This window comes from Gekko japonicus, unplaced genomic scaffold, assembly GCF_001447785.1.
Source record: "Gekko japonicus isolate JY-2015 unplaced genomic scaffold, Gekko_japonicus_V1.1 scaffold4343, whole genome shotgun sequence".
Lineage (NCBI taxonomy): Eukaryota > Metazoa > Chordata > Lepidosauria > Squamata > Gekkonidae > Gekko > Gekko japonicus.
In genome coordinates, this window is record NW_015171630.1 from 53055 (window position 1) to 72753 (window position 19699).

At 49.2% G+C, this 19699-nt stretch overlaps 1 protein-coding gene across 1 annotated transcript; it reads right to left on the reverse strand.

The window, feature by feature from the left end:
• Window positions 1–144: 144 nt before the first annotated feature.
• TACC3 (transforming, acidic coiled-coil containing protein 3) lies at window positions 145–18827 on the reverse strand. Its single transcript, XM_015419964.1, has 13 exons — window positions 18253–18827; window positions 16217–16298; window positions 15074–15206; window positions 12928–12980; window positions 10798–10922; window positions 10622–10715; window positions 8201–8374; window positions 6696–6772; window positions 5731–5774; window positions 4070–4230; window positions 1042–1148; window positions 819–939; window positions 145–243 (listed from the first exon to the last, which is right to left on the reverse strand). The coding sequence occupies exons 1-13, from the start codon at window positions 18825–18827 to the stop codon at window positions 181–183; spliced, it is 1809 nt and encodes a 602-aa protein (XP_015275450.1). The 3' UTR covers window positions 145–180.
• Window positions 18828–19699: the final 872 nt, after the last annotated feature.

Consider the following 19699-nt stretch of genomic DNA (forward strand, 5'->3'; position numbering starts at 1 on the left):
TTTATTTACAAAAGCAAATATGTTCAAGATTTTCAGTTCACTTTCAACTCATGTAGCTTTAGAAAACTAATAGTGGTAATTCAGCCTAGAGCAAATGAACTCTTTCATAGTTAGACAAAAAACACCCCTACACATTTTGACACAGTGACAGAATAGATTTGAAACAGTGACAAAAAAGATTTACTTCTCCATCCTCGAAATCAAGTCATCACAGATTTTTGTGAGTTCGTCATTTTCCCTCACCTGTTAAGGAAAAGAATGATACGCAAATTACACACACACACAAAATCAGCCACCCCAATCCTAAAACAGTGGCTCGCAGACTGACAATTAGGAGAGGAGGCTTGCTATAGATGAAGAGTCTTGTGTTTAACCAGCAAAAACATCCATCAAAAGTAGGGTTGCCAACTCATCGCTGAGAAATTCCTGGAGATTTGGGGAGTGGGGTCTGGGGAGGGCCCTCAGCTATAGAGTCCACCATTCAAGGGAACGGGACGCTCCAGTCTGGAGAACAGTTATAAGTCTAGAGAGATCTCCAGGTCCCACCTGGCAGGTTAGCAACCGGAACCACAAGGGATACCAGAAGGAAGACCTGGGGACTGCAAGGATTTGGGGAGGGGAGGGCGGGAAACACCTGCACGTGTTCATCCTGTCAGCTTCATCTGCCTTAAGTCTAGATCTGTTATCCAAATGGAACAGCTCACTGGAAACCTTCCGACACATCCATGGAGTATTCCTTAGGACACCTATTCCCTTGTAAGCCTGGAACACTTCTGTCTAATACCGGTCTAGAACCGCTGCCAGGGCTTCAGACTGACCTTCTGCTCCAGATGTTTCTCCAGCGACTGGACTCTCACTTGCTCCTTGCGCAGAGTAGCCTGCAGTGCTGCCGCCTCCGCTTTGGTTTTACTGCTTAGTTCGGCGATCTCTTTATTGGCTCTAAACCGAGAGTTATGGAGGCCTGTCAGTCATTTCAGATGGAGACCCGCCCCCACCCGTGAGACAGCCAGCCCCCCCACACACACACCATAGGCTACGTACTGGCTTAGCTTTTCTTCCGCGTGGGCCTTCAGGGCTTGGTATCTCTGCTCTTCCCTCTTTGCCCTGGCAGCATATTCTTCAACGCATTTCTTCAGAGCCTCTTCATTCTATTATTATTAAGATACGTGTATATATTTACATGCCACCCCTCAGCCATCAGACTCCTCGGATGTCAAACCTAAAACTGTTCCCTGCTTCAGCCCTCAAGAACAAAACTCGGCAGACACGAAAACAGCAGGGTAGAGAGCCAAGACAACCACCTCTCCAGAGGAAGAGGAATAGGCTGGCAGCCAGCCAAAAATCGGGATTCCACTCGACACTCTGTGGACAACGGCGACAGAAGTCGGCGCTCTGCCTGGCTGTCACCCACCTCACGTCACAAATTCGGGGCATGCAGATGGGCCAACACAGGAGAGAAGCCATTAGAACCAGTTTGCTGTCGTGGTTAGGAGCGCAGACTCTAATCTGGGAGAACCGGGTTTGATTCCCCACTCCTCCACATGCAGCTGCTGGTGTGACCTCGGGTCAGGCACAAGTTCTCTCAGAGCTGTTCTCACATGAGCGGTCCTCAAGAGCTCTCTCAGCCCCACCAACCTCCCAGGGTGTCTGTGGTGGGGAGGGGGAAGGGAAAGGAGATTGTAAGCCGCTCTGAGACTCCCTTGGGTAGTGAAGGGCGGGGTACAAATCCAACCTTTTCTTCTTTTCCTTTCAGACAGCTAGCCCGTCTCAGTCTCAGACCAGCACCCTGAACTATACACCTGAAGGGACTACAGTAGTTTGGGCACCAACAGCCATCTAGCGGATGCATTCTGAACAGCAGCCTCCATAAAGCAGGTTCACAGAGCGCTTTCACGCTCTTGCAAGGGCCTCGGCGGCCCCTCTTCTGGCCACCAGTCAGATTCCTACTGTTACCGGTGAGCCTGCATAGATTGCTAGAGGCATTTCAGAACTATTGCCCCAGAGGGCTTGGAGATGAAGTGTGAAAAGCCTACGTTTTCTTGAGATCTTCTTGGCCCAAGCGACTCTCCTGGAGTCAGCTAACTGGGCCAGTGTCCCGGCCTCGCTGTATAGGTATTATTTTTTCAACCTTCTCTCTCACAGAAAGTTCACCGAGAGGGTGCCTTGCTTTGCGATCAGTGGCCAGCGCCTTGGTGCCTGGCTGTCACTCCCCCCCCCCTCCCTGAGGCCAGCATGTCCCTGCAGCTCTTTAAGCCCTGCTTGTTTGTACAGTGTGCCCCCCACCCCCGGACTGCTGAAGTGGATCGTTGTACCGATTGACCTTTAGTGGTTTTGCTTCAGAAAAAATCAAGAGTTCCCTTGTCGTGATGTCTGGTTTTTCTCCCTCTGCCGGGGGCTCAGTTTGTCCCTGCGGCAATTCAAGCCTTTAGGGCTAAAATGCTGTCCCAGCTTTTATAGGACTGGAGTTGATCGTTGTAGACCAGGGGTGTCGAACTCATTTGTTCTGAGGGCCGGATCTGACATAAATGAGACCTCGTTGGGCCGGGCCATGTGTATCATAAAACGTAATGCCAGGTAGCGGAGATAGAAACTTTATAAAGAACACAGACACAAAGATTTTAACTTTAAATAAAAACATGCTGAAAACATTAGCTCTGTAAGCTGCAAGCCTACTTTTGATTTTTTTGACATTCACCACAGAAATCTCATGCTCAGAGTTCTGAGTCTAGGATCCGGGTGAAGACATGAAATGGCTGAGTGATTGAGAGAGCCTGGCGAAGCAAGCGATGATGCAGCAGCAGCAGCAGCAGAACTGGAAGCAGGAGAGGGCCCAGCTCCACTGTGGGCCTGAGGGAAGCCCTCCTCTGGGGGGGCCTGGTGTGGCCCCTGGGCCGCATGTTTGACACCCCTGTCATAGAGGGTTCCCACCCTGCCCCCTTAAGAGACGCCTGCCATCCAAACCCCAGGCAGGCCCAGCAGCACCTCCTGAGGATCCCCATGGAGGGGGGCCCCCCCAACTCTCCAGGGAGCCCGTCTCACAGAGCCAGAGCCATGATGGAGAAGGTCCAGGCTCTGGTCCCTGCCAGACGGGCCGCCTTGACGGAGGAGAGGCTGGATTTATACCCCTGCCTTTCACTACCTGAAGGAGTCTCGGAGCGGCTGACAAACTCCTTCCCCTTCCCATAACAGACGCCCTGTGAGGAAGGTGGGGCTGAGAGAGCTCTGAGAGAACTGTGACTGGCCCAAGGTCACCCAGCTGGCTTCATGTGGAGGAAGAGGAGTGGGGAATCAAACCGGGTTCTCCGAGAGTAGAGTCTGCACTCCTAACCACTACACCAAACTGGCCCTCGTGGTTGGAGAGCCCACAGACGGCTGCCTGAGGACCACGGTTGGCGCACAGGGACATAGAGGAGGAGACGGCCCTTCAAATACTGCTCCTGGGAACAAAGCTGGAGGGTGTACAAAGACTGTAGCAAGGAGGGGGAATTAACAGATTCCCTTCCCAACGGACACCACTCACCTGTGTGAGTCCTTCCGTCAACAGAGCCCGTGTGCTAGGTAGCACACGGGCTCTGTTGACGGAAGGACTCACACAGGTGAGTGGTGTCTGTTTCCACACAAGAAGCAAACCCTCCCCCATCTTCCTCGGTTCCTAATGGCTCTGAACGCCTTAAAGCAGGGGGGGGGGGATTTGTTCTAAGAGCTTCTTTTATTCCTGGGCCTTAGGGTCCAACCAAGTGTTTGCAAGTGAACACCACCAATGTTACCGAGGTATACGAGCAAAAGTCCAGTCCCTGCCTCAGGAATTGACAATAAACGTGTCAACAGGGGGAGACCAAGGGACAACCCAGCTTTCTGTCAGGTGAGGTTCAAAGCCGAGGCTCAGGTTATGGGCTTCAGAGGAAAAAAAACGGGGGCTGTGCTGAAGGATCTGAAGGGGTCTGGAAAATAGCTGACGCCACAAGGTGCCCCCGGAAGGAACACCAGAAGCTACGAGGAAGACGGAAGACTTGTTTGAGGGAGCAGAAACCCCTTGGGTGGCCAAAGGCAGGAGCCGGCAGGGACTCACCTTCTGAAAGCCTTCTATGGCCTCTTTCCGCTTCTCCGATCGTTTGAAGAGGTCGGCAAACGATTTTTCCATGGAATTCAGGTCAGAGACGAGTTGCTGTTTTTCGTCGAGTGCTTTCTGCAGTTCTTTTCTGGCAAGCTCCTTCTGGTTCTCGGAATCCTCTAGGGAAACAAATGGGTGGGGCAACTGATAGGACTGCTTGGTCCGGGGCACTCCGGGAGAGACAGATGCCCACGAGACACGGTTTCTGCACAAGCCCTTCCCTCTCCCGACACCTGCCCCTTGTCCCAGTGAAACCCGGTCCCTACCACAGAGCCAGTAGGGGCTGACAAACGTGGCCTGTGAGAACCGGGTGTCACGCCGCCTAAGGAGCCCAGCACTTAGTCAAACCTTCCTTTCCTGCTAATGCAAAGTCCACACCTTCTACTCCTCTGAGCATTTCACTTGAGAATGAGAACATTCAGGGCTCTCAACACCACCCGTGGTAGCGGCCGCTCTGTGCCAATGCACATGCCAGGCACAATGCACGTGCCAGGCTCAGTCACTCCACGGCCCTCCTCGCTGAATGGCACGAAGTGGAGAGCCTTGGAAAGACCAGCCGGCTACATACAGCCCTTTGGGTTCAACCAGGGGTCCCCGGCGGGCCCACTGGCACCTTCCCTGGCACCTGCCGAGGGTCTTTAGGAAGTGGGTGGGGCCCGATGGGGATGTTGCCCTGCAAGGCTACGGATGGGCTGTGCAGATTTTCAGAGGCGCCACAGCACAAGGATCTCCACTGGGTGGCTGACGGGAAGCGGCGGTAGCCCTTCCGGGACTGGCTCTGCCTCCCACGGAAGCCGTTTTGCAGCTGCCTCCCCCCCCCCCAGCGTCAGGATTCCAGAGGTGCCCACAGGCTCAAAAAGTCAGGTTTCAACGTTCAAACCAAAGAGCAGCTGTGTCTGATCAGCCCTCCGTTTGGTCCGGCACTCTCTTTCCCAAAGCTGCCCCATGGAGACAGAAGCCTTCCCAACACGGGCATTCAGAAGATTATATATCTCATAGCCAAGGTCCCCTCTACGTGCAGATACCTAAATCCACACATCTGGGGAACCCAGGGAGCAAAGAGATTTTCCTGCACACTTGGGGCACTCCCCAGGTGTGCAGAAAAATCTGAAACGTAGAAGAAACTATAGGGGGGATACTTAAATCCCCCCCAAAAGTAAAGGAGCGCAGAGAACGGACTATGAACTGGTCCTCCCCGCTATTGCGGGGGAGGGGGGAGGCTTGGCGGGCCAGCGGCTGGGAGCTGCACGGGCCTCGCTGTCAGTGCCCGGGGGGGGGCAGGGAGAAGGCCCACCTGCGGCTGCTTCCTCCTCCTCCATGTCGAGCGCCCCCCCCCCCCTGCAAGTATTGCGGGACCCTGCTTCTTGTATCTCCCGAATACAGAAAGCCCATTCAGACATGGCCAATCGCCCTTCACTGAACCACTCTCCTTTAAAACCAAATTACTAGTAGCCTTTAAAAACCAAATTACCACTCCCTTCCACCCTGATTCTTTGTATAGAGGACTGATTCACACATTCAAATCCTGGAAGCAAAACACTGAGCCCGTGTTAGTTGCCTCTGACGTAGAAGATAGAGAAGGAAAGATCTCAAAGTTAGGTTTATAAGTTTGCACTTACCCACTATTTGTGTTATGGTGCCTTCGAATCCCGCCAGTATTTTTCTAAAGAGGAAAATAAATTACGCTCCATCTGTTGCTAGGAAGTTTGCAAGTTTTCACACATCTGAAAGGGTGACCCTGTGTCAAACTGGCTGTACATTTTGCAGCTCATTCGCCGTAGCAACTGGGGAGGGGGATGTGGGAGAGTGTGATCTGAAAGGCTTTCGCTTTGGGGCAGGCTGCTAGCCTCTGCTTTGAAGTACCAGGCCTCTTATCACCTCTGAGAACTCAGGCCGTCCTTGGGTCTCAGCTTCCACTGCTTGGATTCATCTTGCCTATTGGGGGGATGGCATAGTGAGGGGGGGTTGCTGCTGGCCTTTGCTTTTGGCGGGTGGAATACTAAGGATAGATCCATTAATGTCTCAATAAATCCATCGTTCTCCAGAGCGAATGTTGTTGGGGACTGATTTGTCCAGGAGTCTGACACACTGCTCTTTCCAGGCTATTTAGACACACCCCCTTATCATTCAAGTACGGAAGTGGATTAGAATCAAGACAAAAGCTTCATGGCTGGCTGGGATCGGAATGCAACATACCCTGCCTGGGGGGGGGTGTCTGGTACACTGAGATCATAGAAGCCAGTGTGGTGTAGCAGAGTGCTGGACTAGGATCCCAGAGACCCAGGTCTGTCTCCCTGTCCTCCCATGGAAGCTTCTAGTTGGCCTTGGACAAGTCACTCACTACCTTGCAAGGTCGTTGTGAGGATGAAATGGAGAATGACGTAAGTCATTTTCAGGAGAAAGACAGGCCACAAATGAAGTGAATAATAAACCAAGCAGGAAACAAGCTTCTCTCTTTCCCTTGACACATTCTAGGAACACTTTCTGCTCTCAGCATAATGACTCAAACTGAAGTGTATTTATGCAGTATTTAGTCCTTTTGAGAAAACTGCTCTAGAGCTTGGATGTACATAATTGTACTTACCTCATTTCTTGCGTTTCAATGGAAATTTTGTCATACTTTGCCTTCCATTCCAAAACTTCCCTCTGCTTTTCTTGCACCTGAAAACACAAGGTTCTTTAAGCACTTAGCGTCAAACGGCATGCCTCCGCATCCAGGGCAGAAACAAAGAAATGCAGCGGGTGAGAGGCGAGACTGTGCTTCAGTCTGCCCAGGACAACAGCGATAGAATTTGACAGGCAGGGGCTCCGCACGGACTTGCAGCGGGGCAGCTCGTTTTCCTCTCCCACGATTTCTTCAGTCCCTTTCCTGAAAGGCCTCATAGCCTGCCCCCTTCCCGATTCCTTCTTATCACCCACCAGCCGTCCTACCTTTACCTCTGCCCCCTTACCTTCAGCCTCTCCCTGGGAAAAGTCTGGCCCAGGTACTCAGTGCCAGCAGTTGAGCTGGGCTGAGTTGCCTGGTGTGGGCCAGGCCGGACCCAGTTGCACAGCGTAAGGAAGTGGGAGGGATCTCACTTTCCCCCATTTCTCCCTCTCCCTACACCATTTTCTTCTCTCCTCCTGGCAGCCCCCATATCCTCACGCTCCGCTTCCCTCCTTCCCACCCACGCCCTTTTTTCCTGCTCCCCCATCTTCAGCTATATAGATTCCTTCACTTCAGGTATACCCCACCTTCCTCCCCACCGGAGACCCAAGGCAGCTGACACACTTCTGCTTAAGAAGTACAGATTTAGATGTTGCCACTTGGGTCTTACATGCAAAACCTCTGCTTTGGCTCCACCGTGCCAATGATCAGTGGTCTCAGATCTCTGAGCAGGATCCGGAAACCGCAGCTCAAATCTCTATTGCCTTGGAAGCTCACTGGGTGACCTTGGCCAGTCACGTAGCCTAGCCTACCTCACAGGGCTGCTCTTGCCCGGGAACCCAGCTGGGAAGGTGCGAGAAGGCAGAGTACTACTCCCCTAGCATAAAACAGAACTATTACGTGCAGGGGCCATTTCCTGCAGGAGCAGTAAGGAGCCCAGGGGGTGGGCACATGCAACAAGCCCCGCCCCCTGCTCCCAGCAGCCCTCAGTTGGGCTACAAGGAGCAAGAAGCAGCCAGGTAAGTTGCAGAGCCCCCCCCCCGGCCCACCTTCATGTACAAGCTCTCCCTCCTCTGTGAGGGCAGATCTGCGTGTCCCCCCCCCAAATAGCAATCCAAAACAGTCCAGTGGCACCTTTAAGACCAAGTTCTATTCAGGTACAAACTCTCCCTCCTCTGCAGGACAGATGAGTCCAGTGGAGACTGAGCGGTGGGTGTTGCCTTCTGACACACTTCCGGTGATGTCAGGGGGTGTGGCATATGCAAATAAGTTATAATAATGAGTTATGCTAATGAGCTCCTGCACCTCTTTTTCTACAAAATGACCCCTGATTACGTGAAAATGGCATCCAGACTCTTCTAAATCCATCCTTTCGGATGCAGCAAGCAAACGACACCCCACTCAAAGCCTATCCAAGCGGTATATATTCCAAAGGAATTTACCTCGGAAGTAAGCTTTTGAACAACAGCATCCACCTCTCGCTTCGCCTCGTCTACGGCCGCATCCATGTCTTTCTGGCTATACTGCAACACATCTATGATGGCCCCAGTAGGCACAGGAGCACAAGGGAACTGTGGAAGACCACTGGTAGTTGGGATGTCTGGAGAAGCTTCAGCCTGCAGTGAAAAAATGTAACACATGTTCACACAACACCTTTTGCACCTCATCTACAATACCTGATGCTTAGAATAGTTAGCTGTACATTGAGTAGCTGAACAAGAATAGTCGCATCGCATCACAGCTTGGAGAAGGCATTTAATGGGAACCACGTTTTCCCCCCTCCATTGGAAACAATGCAGGATGGGGGCACCTTCTTCTGGGACCCATAGAATTGGACCTCCTGGTCCAATCTTTTTTTAAACTTGGGGGGTTTTTTTGAGGGGAGGCACCAGCAGCTATGCTGCAAATTTGATGCCTCTACCTCAAAAAACAGGCCCCCTTCCAGAGACCTCTGGACTGATTCTCCATTATAGCTAAAATGGAGCAAATCAATTTGAGTTTTCCAATTATTTCAGGAATCCCAATACCATACCAATACTGGGATTCGGAAGTATCAGGAAACACCAATATTTTTTGGGTTCAACATATTTGAACCTGAAAAATACCATATTTCTCTATATTATAAAGCTAATTTGGGGTGACCACGCTCGATGCGCTCCCTCAGCCATAGGCTGAGGTGGCCGCCACTCACAGCGGGATGCTGGCCACTGGCCACCATCTCTGCCCCCGCCTGCAGAGGCACCGCCGGAGTGAATGTGCCCTGTGATTTGGAGAGCTGCTTTGGCGTGGCCACGCTCGATGCGCTCCCTCAGCCGTAGCCTGAGCCAGCCACCACTCATGCCGGGAACGCTGGCCGCTGGCCACGGTCTCTGACACCCTCCCACAGATGCGGCGTCAGGGCAAATGTGCCATGCAATTCGAAGACACCGTGGCAGAGTCTTGCCCCGCAAGCCAAACAGCCGCCATGTCCGTCCTCTCCCAAGCACCCATAGCCAGCCGGGCAGTGCTCCCCACCGGTGCCGCCACCGCCCTCGCCTGAATGTGTGTCGCCGCCTTGCCTCCGTGCAATCTGATGACGGGCGGTCCAGCCGCTCTAGCGGGGGGTGGGGGCTCGACCCGATCCTGCCGCCACCGCTTTCACCTGAGCCCGGCGACAGGCTCCCAGCTGCCCTGCACCCGGACGACAGCCGCGCCACCCATTCCAGCGCACAGGGGCCACCTCCGGCCGTGCCTGATCCTGCTGCTGACGATGACTACATGCAGCTGTCTGGCCTGTCACTGGGCGGGGGCTGGCGTGCCGCCGGCCCGAGGCTGCTGGAGGCCACCCAGCCACTCCCTCGCCCCCCAACTCCGGGGGGACAGATCAGGAGACTGGGGACGCCTTCGTCGCGCCGTGCTAGGGCTTGTTGTCTTCCTCCACAACGGGCTTTGCTCCTAGTGTGTGTGTGTGTATTGATTGCACACCTCCAGCCCTGACCATCCAGCCCAGGCTAGCCTGATCTCATCAGATCTCGGAAGTTAAACAGGGTCAGCCCTGGTCAGTATTTGGATAGGAGACCCAACCAAGAAATACCAGGGTCACAACGTGGGGGCAAGTCAATGGCAAACCACCTCTGAAAGTCTCTTGCCTTGAACATTCCACAGGGTCACCACAAGGTGGCTGTGACTTTACAGCAAAACAGAGGCATTTTATTTCCAGAAGCAGACAACTCTTCTAGACGTCAACATGACTTGGTAACACAAAAACTGCTTCTAGCTTCTTAGTTCCCAACAGGAGACAGGGTGGCACACTGAACCTTGATGGTGTCACCAAGATAAGCCACGGAGATTCGACTGACAGCTCCATAAGCACAACCTCCTTAGACAGGAGGGAGTACCTCATATCAGTTCTGCCCTTTCCACCCAGATTTCCTGATATCTTTGCGTTATCGCTGGTGTAGAAGCCTTGACATCAGTTTTGACTTCACACACCCATATCTGTGGAAACTTGACTTCTGGGGGGAAGGTAAACAAATCCAACTTGGGGAGTCCCAAATTGGCAAGTTATTTCTAGGGGGGGGAAACGTTCCAGCTGTGAGACCAAAACTCTGGGTGCACCCACGAACAGCTGGGTCAGTCCCCTTCTGCGTCCAGCCCTATTGCCAGAGGATAACAGGAGGAATGCCCTTCTCAGAGGTCTTCTTCCCAAGGAGAAACACTAACAAAGCAGCAAGTGACATCTTACTGCCACTCATTTTTCAAGCAGAGGGCGAAATTAGCCATTAACTGCTAGGAACCACACAAAACGTCTGTGGACGTCAACTCTTGAGATCACCAAAGTGCTGAGACGAGAAGACTACTAGAAAAATTCAGACAATACTTACCAGGTCTGGGGTTGTTCCTAGCAGGTTCATTTTTAATAGATTCTTATCACTTTCAGGAGTTTTTATTTCAGGAGGAGGTATTTCAGTATCCTGTCTATTAAAAATTCAAATACTGAAAATTAATACATGTAAGTCCATCAACACGGAAAACAATTAAAGTTTCTGTTTATGCCTACCCTCCTAAAGCAGGAACTGCAGGAACTGTTGCAATTGTTTGAGGACCCATTTTCTTAGGACTTTCAATGAGCAGAGGATCAAATTTCAGATAGAGGGACTGCTTCCTCCAAGCAGATTCCTTGAACTGCAAGACGAATCAGACACCACTTGACAGCAACCTTCTGACTTATTTCATTTATATCCCCGTCTTCCTCCCCAGAGCAGCTGACCCCCTTCTCCTCTCCCTCCACTGTATCCTTGCAAAGCCCTTGTGAGGCAGGCTAGGCTGAGAGTGGGCGGCTGGCTCAGAGTCAACCGGAGACCTTCCATGGCAGAGTGGGGATTCAGACCTCGGTTGCCCAGACGGCAGCCCGACACTCTCCTCGCTTGCTCCCAAACTCAGATTCCCAAAGACAAACAAACCCAGGGTCCTTTGGGGGCTTGGACACGTAACCCTCTGCTGACGAGACCAGCATGATACGGAGGCCCCTTAGCGTGGTGGATTAGTACAGATGCTGGACTCATTGGGAGCGACTCTCCTTCTTGGGCCTCTCTCAAGCAATGCTGACAGTCTCCAAATGGAGACTATGTATCGCAGGGGTGTCAAACATGCTGCCTGGAGGCTGGATCAGGCCCCCAGAGGGCTTCCATCAGGCCCGCAGTGGAACTGGCCATCTCCTGCTTCCAGTTCTACTGCTGCATCATCGGTTGCTGTCTTAATCGCTCAGCCATTTCATGTTTTAACCTGGGTCCTAGACTCAGAACTCTTGAGCATGAGAGTTCTAGCCCGCACTGGTGTGAGCTACCAGCCTTGTCCCCAGCTTGCCGTCCACCCAGCAGTTCGAAAGCTTCGGCGAGTAGATAAAATGGGTACCACTCCTTAGAGAGGGTGGGCACACTAAACCCCCATAGGGGAGGTGTTAGCCGGCGAATGGAATGTCCAGCTCGGAAGCCTGGAAAAAAGACCTCTTCGGCATCAAGAAGCCTGTAATGGGCCATTCCGGCCAGGCGGTGGCACGACTCAAAGCAGCCCAGGAAAAACTAACGTCATCAAGCCAAGCTGAAATGAATGCCGCCCGGAACACGACTGAAGCCTACAGCTGAACAAAATTCCCGTTGGCTGCAAACGTGTGCGATTTAAAGATTTATATGTTGTCCTCCCTTACCCCTATCATTGTTAGTCCCTTGTGAAAACCTGTGTAACTGTAAATCGCTCAGAGCCAGCAGCTCTGCAGGATTGAGCGATCAATAAATTGAAAGGTATTATTATTATTATTTCTGTGGCGAATGTCAATAAATCAAAATCAGGTTTGCAGCTTACAGAGCTAATGTTTTAAGCATGGTTTTATTTTAAGTTAAAAAAAAATCTTTATGTTAGTGTCCTTTATAAAGTTTGTATCTCCACTACCTGACATTACATTTTATGACACACATGGCCCAGCCCAACAAAGTCTCATTTATGTCAGATCTGGCCCCCATGAGTTCGACACCCTGGTGTATTAGGACAGCAAGCACTGGAGAGGCATTGTGTGCCCAGATGGCAATGCCACCATGACTGCAGGGTAGGCCTTTTAGGAAGAGGAGCTGGTCTACTGCAGCAGAGCCACTGAGCTCTGGACACACAACCGTTCTGTGCCGCTGCACGTATTTCATACCGAATGAAAGAAAACATATATTTTGGGTTTAACTCTAAACATCTCTTGCTCAGTATGCAATTTTTAAAAAAGAGTACTTCATAGTCTGCTGGAAGCAGGATCACATGGAATTCAGCTGTTGGTAGTACAGATTGTTAGGAAAACCCCAAACTCCAAAGCAAAGGAGTGGGGGAAAATGGGTTGACACAAGTCTGACCAGGAACACAATGGAAACCTCTTAATTCCATACGCGTACAAGGCGGCTTCATCTGGCAACATGCAGGAAACTGGAACGGGGTGGGCGGAAGACCATATGGAGATGCTACTCATTAGACTGGGCTTATAATTGCAGGAAGGACTCTGGACTCCTGATAATCATACAGATCCTCCAGCCTGTCTGCTCCACCTACAACATGCCCAACGTGACTGAAGTGGTTTACTACACTTCAGGAGTTGTTCTGTCACAGTGACCGAGTGCCCTAGAAAGCTGAAATTGTTTCGGGGATCTGTTCTTACCGAGGCCATCCCAAACTGTTCCAAGTAGTCCAGCTCTATGTTCAGTCCTAAAACTGGAATGAAAGAAAGTTAATGGCTACAGAGTCAGTGACAGTATATAGTACTTAGGTGGGTAGCCGTGTTGGTCTAAAGCAATAAAACAAAGTTTGAGTCCAATGGCACCTTTAAGACGAACAAAGTTTAATTCTGTGTACAAGTTTTCATGTCCACACACACACGAAACCTTATATCCAGAATTAAACTTCGTTGGTCTTAAGGATGCCGCTGGACTTGATCTTTGATCTAGTATACAGTACTGATATGTCCAGCGAGATAACAGTCTTCTCTTGAGGTTAAAAAAAGAAATATATGCCCATCGCATTGCAATAGGCTATGTCTTGAAACCACAACTAGCCAGCCTGCTGTTCTTTCCATCTTTTTGTTTCAACCAATTCCAAAAGCTTAACTGGCAGGTGGTTGAATGTCAGGAAAACACACTTGGAAAGCTTCAGCAGCAAAGCCATTCTGAAACATTTGCAGGGGCCACTGGCTAGTAATGTACATTCACTGGCCCAGTTATGCAGTCGCTAGAAGCACTCGGCAACAAGAAGAAGGGGAAGAAGGGAAAGAAGGGGAAGGGGAGGAGATTGGATTTATACCCCGCCCTTCACTACTTGAAGGCGTCTCAGAAACTCCTTTTCCCTTCCCCTCCCCACAACAGACACCCTGTGAGGTAGGAGGGGCTGAGAGAGCTCTCTCAAGGACTGCCCTTGAGAGAACAGCTCTGAAAGAACTGTGACTGACCCAAGGTCACACCAGCAGCTGCATGTGGGGGAGTGGGGAATCAAACCCGGTTCTCCCAGAATAGAGTCCGCACACTTAAGCACGACACCAAACCACATTCAGACTTGCTAAATGCTGCTCCAGGGATACTCGCTCCACATCCCAGAGAGCCACATTCACAATTATCCTCAACCAGAAGAGCCACGTGTGTACACCCCAAACACAGGCAATGCCTAACTACACCATTTCTAATTATCAGTCTACTTCTGACCAGGTAGGATTGTCGTGTGTATCTGGAGGGAGGGGAAGGGCACAGCAGGGAGGGCGAGAGAGCCAAGACACCCAGAGGGCAGGAAGGGAACCACCCACTGTGGCTGACTTGCTCTCCTGAGAGGCTGCAGAGGAGGACAGGGGGTTGTTGGGGAGGGCGGGCCCCCAGTCCCTGCACTTTAGGGAGGCTCACATCTTAGCCCAGGGGTGGCCAAACTGCAGCTCGGGAACTGCAGGTGGCTCTTTTACACAGTCTCATATAATGTTAATAAAAAGCAAATTTGCGTATTTTTTTCAATAAAAACGTGTGCATGATATTTGTTCATGTCTTGCGGCTCACAAACATCTGATGTTTATTCCATGTGGCTGTTACACTAAGCAAGTTTGGCCACCCCTCTCTCAGCCCATCCTCCTGTCCCACTAGCGGTGGCCACTTCAAGGTGGGCGCTGCCTGCCAGCTACAAGAGCCTTGCCCACAGCCTTGGAACGCTGCCACATTGGGGAATAGCACTCAGAACAGCCACAGGTGACTCCCAAGCAGTGTTCCCTCTAAGTTGAGTTAGTGTGAGCTAGCTCACAGATTTTTAAGCTCCAGCTCACAGATCTTTGTCTTAGCTCAGGAAGGAGGGCTCCAGAGCAAGCTAATTTATCCAGCAGCCAAATCACTCTCTCACAACTTTAATGCCAGGGGCTCACAAAATAGAATTTTTGCTCACAAGGCTCCACGGTTTAGAGGGAGCATTGCTCCCAAGCCACTGGGTATCACCATGCGATTCATAAACTAACCTGGCCTATTGAAAGCACACTGTATGGAGCAGAGAAGTACAGCGCCACCCTCAGCATAGTATTCCAACTGCTGACCCAGGCACTGGGAGAAAGAGTCCACACACAGCCATCTATAGAGCAGCCCTTGTCTTAACGTGAGGCATTCAGGAATGTTTTAATAGCCATTGGCAGACATGCTCTTTTGAGCTCCTTTTTCTGTGTTTCAAGGAGCCATGGAGGAAGCAATTGCTTTAAGCACAAGTCACAAAGCTAGATTAATCTTGTTAAAATATTTATTTATTAAAGGATCTAATCCCAAAACTTTTGCAGGTAAAGTCATAGGCCTTACTTTCTCTGGGCGATTTGAACTCCTCATTTTCTGCATTCACAGCCATTTCAGACATTCCACAAGACGTTTTAGACATTAAGTGATGATTACTTAATGATGCTTCACCATCGCCCAAGGAGGTACTCTGGCTCACCTATGAGGCAAACGGCTCTGTGAAAGTTCCATAAGGTGGAGAACACTGTACAGCTCGTATCTAACTTGGTCCCCATCACTTCACCAAGTAATATTTTAATATTGTGGCAGTGGTCCCAAATATACAACTGGATCAAAAAACAGGACAGAAGGCCTGCAAATTTCAGCAGCAAGATGCTTCCATTAATCCTGTTCTTCTAGGAAAAATATTTTTTCATCTTTTATTTTTTTGCTAATGTACAACTGACAGAGACAAAGCTCGGTTCTTTTAAGTTGCCACATAACAGTCACATTCCATATAACGTTACTTTAATCTAGAAATGGTAGTAGAATAAAATGATTTTGATTATGTGATCTGCTAGAGGGAAACGTTCAGTTTTATTGGAACCAATATTCCACGTAGGAACAGAGAGAACAGAGTTTAGCACAACCACAGAATGCAATAATGGACAGAGAGTTCCATGGTGTGGATTCCGTGTTAAGTCTCCACTCAAGAAAGGCATTTCAGCCACTGGAATTAACTTCCTCTCTTCCCTTCTCCCACTGTGGCCCCAAGAGCTGTTCTTGTTCCCCAAGAGACCCCGGGAATAACATGAAGTACATGTCAGCAAATGTCACACAACAAGCCTTTCCATTAGCAGAAATTTACTGTGCAATAAGCCGGCATTCTGGGAGTTTATTGTTTTAAAGAAAACAGATTTCCAGCCTTCAGCACTGCACAAACCGGCTTGAAGCCACAAGCAAGTATGAGTAGGATTTCCAGTGGCCGAGGAAGGGGTTTGGTATGGGCTTTCCTGCTTTACGTAGCTGTTTGTTGTCTCCCAATGACCAGCAGAAGGAACTATGCAAAATGAAACAAAGGCAGGCCTAAGTTGAATATTCATCATCTATACAAGCTATAGAAGTAACTTTTGACACAACGGGAATTGTGCTGGTGCAGACTATTTTTAGTGTAGCGCTGACACAATCCTCAGCGTAGCGTAGGAGTATTATCATACATGGCCACCATACCTCTTGCTCCACTGAAGGCTCAGACTGGGTTTCTGCTTCAACCAAAGCTTTGTCGTCAGTTACTAACGGCTCCGTCTTCTCCCTGCAGAGAATCAGAAGGCCAGTCTTATAGCACTTGACAGTAAAAATGTTTCAACACGCTTTATGAACAGTGTCTTTACACATTTATGTTCCTCACTTTTGCCCTCCGTATCGTCACTAGTACCAACATGAACTTGCTCTCTGAGTACTTATCCTGTTGAACTTTTAACAGCTAGAGATATAATTAGCCACCACCCCCCACCCTACGAGACCACCATTATAATGCTATTTCTTTTTCAAGGACTGTATACAGGGGCAGACTGGCCCTTTCGGCCACTGGGACCTTTCCCAGGGTGCTGATGGCTTCTCCGCTTTCTGGGCACGGCCACCCTGGTGGCAGAAGGGCAGAGTCCAGTGATGAGGAGGCTGCGCTCAGTGTGCCTCTCTTCCCTTCCAGGGGGAGGCGCTGTTCCAGAGCCTTTCACTCCTTCTCTGTCTACCCCTGCCTGGGCACAGGTCAAGTACTAGGCCAGTAATGGTTTAAAATCAGTAGACTAGAATGAAACCAGGGTACACAACCCATGCAGCATTAAGAACACTGATGAGAGACCTTTCCAAAAGGAATAGCAACTGATGCTTGGCTTTAAGTTTGCCGGAAAACCGCTAAATAAATTGCAGTAAAAAACAGATTAACAGAAATAAGGTTTTTACTCTTTCTACAAAATTTAAGAACCCCATACAGAGAAGAGAAGCATTCCTAAAATAGTGACGGTAGCAGTTCCATTAGAAGGGACTGTTGAACTAATTGTGCGCACATACTTATAATTTGATTCCAAAGATGTTAGAGGTAAGTACTGGTACGTTTGAGGGTACTTTCTGGTTAAACATACACAGATCAAAACTTTAAAGTGTTCCTTTCAAACTCCTGATCAGAGATTAACATTTCCAGACATTCTGAAGCCATGGAATAGGACATTCCCTCCCAGGAAAAAAAATGAATACTTTGGTAAGATATAAATATATACAATAGCTGCTTTTCTAGCAAATCTAAACTTTTTGCTGGTTTAACAAAATACATCATTGATAACATCATATAAAACTTATCTTATTAAAAACTTATCATATAAAACAACATTAAATGCCATAGTTTTCTACAAATAACAAATATACCAAATCTTAACAGCTGTAAACTGTTGCACTCTGTACCATCATCACACAGTTTAAAAGAAAAATACTGTATAGGGAGTTCAGTGTGTGTGTCCCCCCACCCCAAACTTCCCAGTTTTCCTGTTGGAAAAACTGGAACAAATTCCTTGGGGGACAGGGACTGACTTTTCTGAGTGTGTGTCTCCACTCCTGAGTAAACATGCATGAGCAGTTGGATTACTGCCAATACATTCTCTACATGGGGCTGCCCTTAAAGACAACTGGTCCAGATTACAGCAGCCCTAACTAGTATTGTCAGGCGCTAGCAACCAGGAAAATATGTTGCCCGTGTTTAAGCAGTTACATTGGCTGCCAGTCTGTTTCTAAGTTATAGTCAGGGTGTGGTTTATGACCTTTAAAGCCATCACAACTTGGGACCCACATATTTGGGGGACCGTCTCTTCCCATATGTCCCCATGCACCAACTACAGTCATCAAGGAGCCATCTGTTGGCACCAACCAAGGCCCAGATCTTATCTGTTGTGCCTCTGGCTCTGTGGAACAGGCTTCCTGAAGAGGTGAGGGGGGGACCCATTCCTTAGAGACCTTTAAAAGGTGCCACAAGGCCTGCCTGTTTGTCAGGGCTCTGAATGGGTTACATAACAGAATTGAGGATACCAGGCAGTTTGAAATAATTAACATTAAAGGCTTCCATGGTTTTAGAATATGCTGCCTTTCTGCCCTTTATCGAATTACCCACCCTGCACTATCATAGATGAAACCAAAAAACTTGTAAAATGAGACTTTTAATGGGATGTATATTACTTCTCTCAATTCTAAGACAGTTCCAAATACAAGAAAACACTTACTGTGTCTCGGGTGGTATATCAACAGCTTTGGATTCATCTGGAGAATTACACTGTTGTATTGGAGGAAATTCTGCTTTTGCTGGGATGTTCTTCTCTTTGACATTTGTTCTCTCAATACGAGGCACAGACTTCTCAGGGGAATTCTGAATTTTGCAGCCACCCAGCAGCTTCAGGTCAGGATCACCAGAAGTATCCTCATCAAAATGTGAAGTTGCCGTGGGGACTAAAAACTCGTCCATCTCAGTCTTGCTTTCCCCCTCAGTCCTGTTCAGCACATCCCTGTTAACTGAATCTAGTTTCGGGGAAGGAGTCTTTATTTCCACTCTCTTGCCTGGTTTTCCTGGAGACAATTTGATCAAAGGCGTCCCAGCAAACTCAACTTCTATTGATTCCAGTTCTGAAGTATTGGCATCTTCCTCATATTCTTGGGAGATTTTGTTTACAACTGGAGAATTTGGCGGCTCTGAGGCCCCTGCTTGGAAGGCAATTATTTCTGTACATTTGTCCTTTGTAGCATCAGCAGCATCCTCATCTAATTCAACAGTTTTTTGACACCTGTTATAAAGCAGACTCATTAGTTCAGCCCTTTTAAAGGTGGCTCAGCTGGCTAGCTCAGACTTTGTAAGGATAACTGGGACGCAGATGTACATCTGACACTCATCCCACTTACAGAAATGTCCAAGTATGAGAAGGTTTTAACCGTCCAGATTCAATATGCACACACCCACATATAAAAACAACCTTGTTAGCTGGCACACATGAACTCAGAGAACAAAACACTGGACTTACCTGAAGGTTTCTCCTCTTCAGTGGGGTGAAAGCAACCAAACTGGTTAGGTCACGCCTCCTCTTGCTCCAGGCAGGGCTATGCAAATTTGTGTATGCCTTCCTAGGACAGAGTGAGGGTGTCCCTCCAGACATAAAATAACCTAGCTTGATGCAATTTTAACTCTGTATTTTTTTAATATAAACATTTTATTGATATCAAAACATATGTGAACGAACAATAAAACTAGTAGTAACCATCAACATTCATAAACAGAGGAACAGAGAAAAAGTGAACAAGTAGTTGAAATAGTCAAAGCATTTCAATATATAGCAATAATTTTAAGATTATCAGGATGTGCTGCTTTGATATTACTGTTTTTTTCCATATATCCAAGAAATGGAGCCAGTGTTCCGGACAGTCATAACTTAACATAAGAACATAAGAGAAGCCAATGTTGGATCAGGCCAATGGCTCATCCAGTCCAACACTCTGTCACACAGTGGCCAAAAATACCAGGTGCCATCAGGAGGTCCAGCAGTGGGGCCAGGACACTCGAAGCCCTCCCACTGTTGCCCCCCCCAAGCACCAAGATGACAGAGCATCACCTGCCCTAGCCTGTGAGTCCCTATCTATACCTTGTGGCTAATAGCCACCGATGGACCTCTGCTCCATATGCTT

Bases quoted from the DNA above. Each gene is read 5' to 3' on its own strand.
- TACC3 (XM_015419964.1), bottom strand. From the start codon at position 18,827: ATGAGTCTGCTTTATAACAGGTGTCAAAAAACTGTTGAATTAGATGAG. The intron at 10,923-12,927 runs GTAAGAACAGAT...TTCGTCTTGCAG, and splicing joins AACAGTTTGGGATGGCCTCG to TTCAAGGAATCTGCTTGGAG. The intron at 10,716-10,797 runs GTAGGCATAAAC...AATTTTTAATAG, and splicing joins GCAGTTCCTGCTTTAGGAGG to ACAGGATACTGAAATACCTC.